Raw genomic sequence first — 7989 nt, 5'->3', positions numbered from 1 at the left:
CACAAAACAGGTTGCATGCCACTTTGTCATATGAAACACGAGTGTGAAAAGCATGCATGAGGCTTCATGTAGTATAAATGGTGCTACAAAAAGATGTGTAAACCTGAGATTCTTCAGGTGTAACAGTATTTGCTTCTATTATTACGTTTGTAAGTGCAAAGCTTGGGAGAGCTACCACGTGACAGAGGGGGCAGTCACAAGTCCTTCCAGAATAACAACCCTCCCCCATTCCCCACTGACACAAAAACAGAAATATCTATGTACACACACCCAATCAAAATTATTTTGCTCTGCACTGAGACACATTTAATTCAGTTCTGAATCGTATCTCCCATAAACAGCTTTAGTCTGTTAGACTGATCATAACGGCTGGTTCATATTTCATATCTAAAAGTTCCAGGTGGCTCAATTTTTCACAATTGTACAAACAAGCATGTTTGTAATATCCCTTCCACCTTCCATCAGACTTCTGTAATGCCACTTCTTGAAGAACTGAATGCTCGAACTTAAAAGATCAAATAACATTTCGATCATGCATGCATGGTAGACCAACCCCAGAGTGAGGGCTTTCTCTAACTGTAATATGAGCCTTAAAGGCTTGCAATTGGTTGAGCCCTTTATATGGGCAGTGCAAACGTGCTGTGTTTGTGTGAGCAGTAACACAGTTCAGTATGTTTATGCTTTGATGTGTAAGAGGTACATTCACATCAGAATTCCTGTGAAAAAGAGGGAATGCATGCATGTTATATGTAAGTGTTTGATATGTTTCCCATGGCCCTTCTGCCTTGAACACTGTAACGTGGCTATTGAGGGCAGATTAGAGAGAGAAAGGATGAGTGGTGAGCGCAAGTGGAGGAGGGGGTGGTTTGAACTGGGCTTTGCCATTATGTCATTATGGCTGTGCATAATCCTGCTCAGTGTCTTTTGGTACACACGGGGGAGGGGAACAGGCCTGATTCTCAATGGACAACCACAAACCTCTGGGGTAATCCTGACGACTCCAGAGTTCATTGCTAAGGCAGTGCAATACAAGCATATTCTCTTTTATGAATTTTCTTTAGAGAATGTATGTGGTTAATGTCACACTGGTACGTTATTTCATGTCTATGACAATTGAAGGTGTACCATCTTCTTCCATTCATTTGCAATGTCTTATTTTCAGGAGTTCAGTGTAGGTAGGCAATTCCGATTCATTATAGATGGAGCCGCATGTTATAGATAGGATATTCTCTATCCCCTATTTGGTTCATTGCCACAACCCTCCCTCTCTTACTATTGTCTGTGTGTCAGTGCCAGTTCATAGGAAAGGCAGTGTATTTAAAGCTACAGTTTGTTTTCTTTCTTCCACGGCTTTAAATTTGTTTAACTTCGATTTAAATTTATAATGATTACTCATGCAAAATGATGTCACCTGTCACATTGTGATCATGTGTGAAGCCTTTAGTTATCCTGTATTTAAAGCTGTTTTAGAAATCCAAATGACTGGACATTGAACTTCTGACACTAAATAGGATTCATGCATTATCATACTGTATATGTAACCATCCCACCTCTTTCTAACATATACCTCAGGTGGTTTTAAACACCATGTTCTATTCTCTACACCTAACTAACTTTATTTTTTTATCATGTAAACAGCCCCTAGACCCTAGGCAGATGGGTCAGGCCCTTGAGTTGTGGATCTGCTCAAGGTTTCTTCCTATATGTATCTCCAATTCTAGGGAGTTTTTCCGTGTTACTCATGGGCCTTCTCTGATTGTTTAACACTCTGTTAAGCACCATGAAACATGTGCAATGTTTTGGCGCTCTATAAGTGATATTAAATTGAAATTGATGTGATTTCAAGACATCAAAAATAAAAGAGCCCTCTATATTCTGTGCACATTATGTTTCTAAATACAGTGACTTGAAATATAAGTGTATCTATAAGTTGTGTGTAAATATTTCAATTTCAGTTGAGTAGGCCTAGTAAAGCATTAACATAATAATCACAGAAGAAAATAGACACGTTCAGGTTTCTATTGCTATTTGCGTTGGTGTGGGAGAGGCAATAATTGATCAGTGTACACCAAATTACAGAAATTATCTTCCATGAAACTTTAAAGTAGGCAGTGTGTGTGCATTCGTTTTTCATGACTCAATCAATTGGAAAACCATATGTAGGCTACGCCTACTAACAGTACTGACTAGGCCAATTGTTTTTGGAGCCTACTATGAATAGGCTACGCTATAGAAATAAACTATAGTTATAAATTAATTTGATTAACCTTTTTGACAAATCACCAATTATTTATGTCTGAAATAATGTAACCTACTTTATAGGTCTTGAGTTGGACGAGTGAACGGACCATGCTATCATTTTTAAAACATTATCCCGTGTTGTTTTAACCTGACCCTCGCCAGATGAATTTCGTTCCGCCTAGCTCCACTCATCCATCTGGAACCGATCCATTGGAATGGTGTTTCAGAAGGCTGGGCCTAATCAAAAAATGCTTGCATATGATTGAATAAGCCACTTGTCTGTCATCTATTGACGTGCTACTTCAACCACTCACATCGAAGCCAACCCGTGACGCTGATAACAGTCTCACGGTCACTTCTCTAATACGTCACATCTATGAAACTCCTGCCCTGCGTCCTGATTGGCTGAACCATAAAGTCGGTTGCAGAAATCACTCTCAATAGAGTGACGAAGTCCCGCCCCTTCTACTTCTTTCCAAAAATTATGAACGGGAGTTAATGGAGAGATAACAATTATTTTTTGGTCCAGTTTGAATTGTGCCACGAATTTCACATATGATGTGTGTGAATTTAAAAGATAATTTTTCACGTCAAGAAAGTACTGTTGTTCGATAGACTTCAAAAGTTATGTTGGTTTTGTGCGAATCCACTCAGTGGACTACATCTCGCGTCTCGAACGATGTACGTCACCAACGTAATGAAACGATAAGAGCTGTTATGCTAGTTAACGGTTGCATCTTGCTGCCTGCTATGTCACTTAACAGTATGTAATGTACAGTCTATGGACAAATACAACTTACCTGATGTGTTTAATCCTCTGACTCATGGTATTTTCTTCGGCAAGGAAAGCCCAATTAAGACCTGTTGCTGGTATGCTTGTACAATCTAGTGTGGCTGTGAATGAGCTAACGTCACTAGCGCGACTGATGGGTTTGTAGTCGTTGGAATTACGATCTTTCACAATGTTGTAATTCAATAGTTACGAAACAAACTGCAAATGTCTTTACATGAAAAATTGTCTTTAAAATTGACAAACATCATATGGGTAATTCAAGGCACAAGTCAACCGGGATCAGAAAATATTTTTTTTTTCCGCCATAGACTGCCGTTCAAATTTTTTTGAAAGATAGGTCCCATGGAGGCAAACAGAAGGGGCGGGACTTCGCCACTCTATAGAAGAGGTCCCAGATGGATGTGAGTGAAGCTAGGCGGAGCTAAGCGGAACGAAATTCATCTGGCGAGGGTCAGGTTAGTGTTGTTTACCACGGCTTGAAAAGGTAGGCTACGACTGCCTGGAGGTCAGTTGTCAAAACACAAAGGTTCTGGAATGTCTTAAAGATCAAGTGCCGAAAAAAAGTAGTCCAGTGGTTCTCAAACTTTTTCTGCCATTCCCCATTTTGGAGGTGGGGAATTCTGAAGCCCCACTTGATTTCGCATTTTGGTTCCACGTTACATTTCCCATCTCGGTGCGCTGCATCAAGATGTTATTTTAATATAGGGCCTAGTCTGTTAATGACACTTATGTTTGTGTGTGGCTATTTTGTTTTGAATTCATGATCTTCCTTGTCAAAAAAAAAAAAAAGGCATTATTAAAGATAGGCACAAAATACAAATTCCTTCCTGTTCCTCGTGCCCCACCTGTCATGTCTCTATTCCCCACTGGGCCCGCCCCACACTTTAAGAACCTCTGCATAGGCTATAACAGCCACATAATCTGCTGCATATAGGCCTACTTAATAAATGTGAGGTGGTGCTCTTGGTAACGTATCAGCCTGCTTGAAGCTTTGTTAAGTGCGGCATAGGTTCAAACCCACTTGTTTTCAGTAGGCCCTATCTTTTTTATTTTAATTTAAACTTCTCTTCAACAGAACACTTAAAAGCAGCCATTTAGAATAGGCATAGGCCTACCGAAGCGAGGCTCCACTTCCCCAAGTTAACATGAGCGCTTATCACTCTTAAGTTAAGGAACTGTGAAGCAACTGGTCCCGTGGTCTTCAATAGGCTAATCGTTGAATATGTTAGGCCTACATTTTCTCATTTTCTTATGGACACGTCATGATCGAGATGTACTTGGAGATGTCGCACTTCTTTATTGCACAGAAGTAGTATTATGATTGAGTATCAAATGAGTCACATCTGCAGTAAATAAGGTAAAACGCTTGCTTGTGATGACATGCTAATTGTTTATCCCATAGATATATATCTAGTTTATTAGTAACATACATCCCCATTAAGACACCGTAGGCTACAAGACATTTCAAGTGCACCAACTCCAAGATAGGCTGCCCAGGATATCAATTTCTAACCCACACACGTTTCCTGCGTGTCCTAAGCCTTGCCTTATTGTTGACACTGAGTAGTAACCTGTCTACGTCACATACATGCAGAAATAGCAAAAACAACAACCAATTTAATTTATTTCCCAATACCATTTGCATAGGGCAACTTTAAACAAGAAGTGTGTTGCCATCGGACAAGCTGAAATGTGATTGGCTGGTTAGTCACACTCCTACCCCAACGCCCGTCAAAACAACATAGGCTTGACAAATTCATGCAGGCCTACAGAAAAAAAAACTGAATGTGGAAGGTTCATTTTTGCTCCCGTCAAATGAAACTTTAACATAAATTATTTAAAAATCTGACGTGAACACAAACAGATCCTTTACACAAGTGGAGCAATAGTACTACAAAATTCATTGAAGTCTTTTTGCATGAAATCTTCACTTTGATTAACGTCATCTTCAGATGGATAATACTGCATACTTTCCTCTTGATCAAGCTCAGCGAAGCCGAAGAAGGGATATGCTTGACATTTGGCCAATTGTTGAGGACAAAATAAAGCTGATGGCTTTGAAGAGAGCTCAAGACTGTCCAACAGTGCGCCTCTAGCGTTCTCCAAAACACCAAGATAAGAGTCCATATCCGCAAAATCCATTTCACAGTCCGATCCACTCTCCGTTCCCACGGAATCTGATCGCATATGCATCATCTGATACTTTTCGTGCATAAGAAACTGGTTTGTATTTCTTGGTGCTCTCATACCTGGTGCCCTGTTTCCTTTTATGTTTACAGGGCGCAAGACCGTACCTGATGGACGTGGTCTTCGTCGATTCAGTCTGCGGGGCTCGGGATATCCATGTGCCCTTCTCCTTTTCCCCTGACATCCTTGCTGCTTTCCGCACTTGTACCAGTGTTTGCTGCTGTCTCTCCTCGAATCATCCGTGAACTTGTCTTTACAGTACTGTCTGTTGTAAAGCCCCTGGCATAGTACCATGCCCTTGCCACACATTCTTACTCCGGAACGCAGCGGGCGAGTTCCCCACTCACATAATCTTCAGCTGCAAATAGCAGCTAGCCGAATATTTAAATTTCTGAACTAATTAGGCTTTGTTTATCGTGATTCACCACACGATACACCCAAGAGTCTACCTTTTGATTTTTTCTGTTTTTTTCTTCACAACTGGCTTTTGGTGGTACATAGCCTGGCGTAATGCCTGTGACACAGGCAGCTTGACGCGCTCGGGGATAACCACCAAGCCCCTTCACGTTGAATTTGATATAGGCCTAATGTCAATTTGTATCTAGCCTAAATGTCAATGAAGACAAACACGTCACTGTATCTTACTGTACTGTGGTACTAACAACCAAAACTCAGCTTCCCAAAATTGTGCTTGCTTACCAATACTCCGCTAAGAATGACAGTCCGTTTCTCATGGCACTGCATAGTAAACTGCTGGACTGTTCTAACAGCCCAGTTTCCGTGGGGGGGGGGGGCACAATTGTTTTGTCATTTCAGTTCCTACTCCATTCATTCGTGCAATGTAAAGAAATAAGTGTCGTGCAAATAACCTGACTTCTAATATAAAAAGTTAAAGCTGTAAATTCATCCTGGAGAAATGTGTTGCTTACTTTAGCCTTCTTGTAGCAAATGGGACAGTCTAACTTTTAATGGTGTTACTGGTTACTGCTCTACGCACCCTGGCGGTTCGGTTCGGTGTTTGCTTGAAGTCCACAGACTTGCATAGATGTATGTAGTCTGTAGTTTGTAGGCCTAGTATGGTTAGGCTACATGGATAATAAAAATCAATTAATTAATTTGTCATCTCTGAATTAGAAAGTCTGATATTAGCAATCTATGTTCACAAAGCATGCTTTTTACGGCGGTGATAGCCATTCCACAACGCTTGACCACGGAGCAGTAGACTATTATTTCCGCACTGAAAACATTCTTCTGATTCTTTACACAATCTTCATGAAAAATGAACACAGGCTGTGACTGACCAATTCCGCGCGTCGCAGGATGTGGTCCAACAACTGCTGAGTCTGAAATGGATCTGGCGCATATCCGCTGTTCCAGAGTCAGCTGGGCATGAGACTGATTGGGAGGGTTGATTAATTCAGAGAGATGTAAATATGTAAAGAGAGCCTCGAGACAAAGGATCGATGGGGCGTCTCAAAGTAGACCATGTTTTGTTGTTGTTTTTTTATATAGAGTTGGTTAGATTTGAATTTGATACGGCGCTTTTCGTCAAGGGCGAAAACCAGCTCTGTGTCGCTTGAGACCTGTCATAAACGTTAGGCGTAATTTGCACCGACCAAACCGTGTGCTTTTCTGAGATTGTATGGTATTGTTCACTAACTTAATATTTCGTGATGGACTGTGCTGAATACCAAGAGGAAACCCTGGAGAAGAAAGTCTGCATCGTGGGATCAGAACTCGTCGACAACTATACCGTAGGTTTATTGCTTCAACTAAATATGGTTACTATCCCAGCTAGCTAACCTTAGTTGAACAAACAGAAACGGGTATTTCGACATTGTCTTGTTCGGACATTCTAATAGGCAATGATACATACTTTATGAAAATGCATAAAGGTGCTTCGTAGTGGCATAAATCGAAGATTGACACACATTTCAGGGAGTTAGCTTGCTCTTGCTAGCAGTTAGAAGCTAGGTATTTAACTTAACGTTAGCTAACATAACGTTAGCCGTCCTGTTCGCCAATCAAAGGTCCCACTTTTGTTGATAACGTTACATAATAGCTAGCTTGTTATGGGTGTAAGGTAACTTTATTTATATAGCGCATTTAATATGCTTGCAACCCAAAGCGCTCCAGGGTGTAGAAGATCAGGGGAAAAACGGTCTAGTGTTAGTCACAAGATTTAGCGTAATTTATATGACTTATTCATAATAGCCATAAAGTAAAGGTAGGCTAAACCCAGCCATATACCTTCGACATTGCCTCTAGCTTAATTCTCAATTTAGTGTGTAAATCTATCGTTAGATAGATAGATTACGTGCATGTTTCATGTTTTGATAACGGTGAACTGGCGACAGTGGATAACACTTCCTAGCGAGATTTAGCCTATGAATGGTAAGTTTGACACTGGATAAATTGCCACTTTCGACCACGGATATACTTTGATGTAGAATCAACAAGAAGATGATCAATAGTCTGACGGTTTCCCCTAGTGAGTAGTTGCATATAGTTAGGGTTAGGGTAGTTACGTAAAGCTACCGAGAGCAGTTATTTTGCAAATAAAGTTCACACAATGTATTGCGTGTGATGTAGAATGGCGATTATTGCACACTGATCATACCTAACCAAAATTAAGATTTAGGCCTACTGTATGCGTGTTTAGACTTGTTTGATGATGGTGTTGCAGTAGAGAGAGTATAAAGTGTATACTCTTGGCTTACATAGGTCGTGAGTAAAAACATATCTATGGTTGGTGGAACTAGTCAGTC

At 40.6% G+C, this 7989-nt stretch overlaps 2 protein-coding genes across 5 annotated transcripts in view; one reads left to right on the top strand and one right to left on the bottom strand.

Moving 5' to 3' along the window:
- Positions 1-4308: 4308 nt before the first annotated feature.
- On the bottom strand, positions 4309-5941 carry wu:fb55g09. The gene has a single exon (XM_042089284.1). It carries the CDS (start codon positions 5528-5530, stop codon positions 4904-4906), a length of 627 nt encoding a protein of 208 aa, XP_041945218.1. The 5' UTR covers positions 5531-5941; the 3' UTR covers positions 4309-4903.
- A 592-nt stretch (positions 5942-6533) lies between these two features.
- nisch (nischarin) overlaps positions 6534-7989 on the top strand; it is a 31534-nt gene continuing 30078 nt past the window's right edge. The window contains exon 1 of one of the 4 annotated variants that reach the window (XM_042089266.1): positions 6534-6975. In XM_042089266.1, coding sequence (XP_041945200.1) covers positions 6895-6975 — 81 coding nt within the window. In that variant the 5' untranslated portion in view covers positions 6534-6894. The remainder of the gene's footprint in view (positions 6976-7989) is intronic. The other 3 variants (XM_042089267.1, XR_006031213.1, XM_042089265.1) reach the window with 3 other exon arrangements.

The sequence above is a fragment of the Alosa sapidissima genome, chromosome 4 (assembly GCF_018492685.1).
Source record: "Alosa sapidissima isolate fAloSap1 chromosome 4, fAloSap1.pri, whole genome shotgun sequence".
In the NCBI taxonomy this organism is placed as follows: Eukaryota; Metazoa; Chordata; class Actinopteri; order Clupeiformes; family Clupeidae; genus Alosa; species Alosa sapidissima.
Note: the sequence above shows the minus strand (reverse complement) of the source record. Positions and strands in the feature narration are given on the sequence as shown.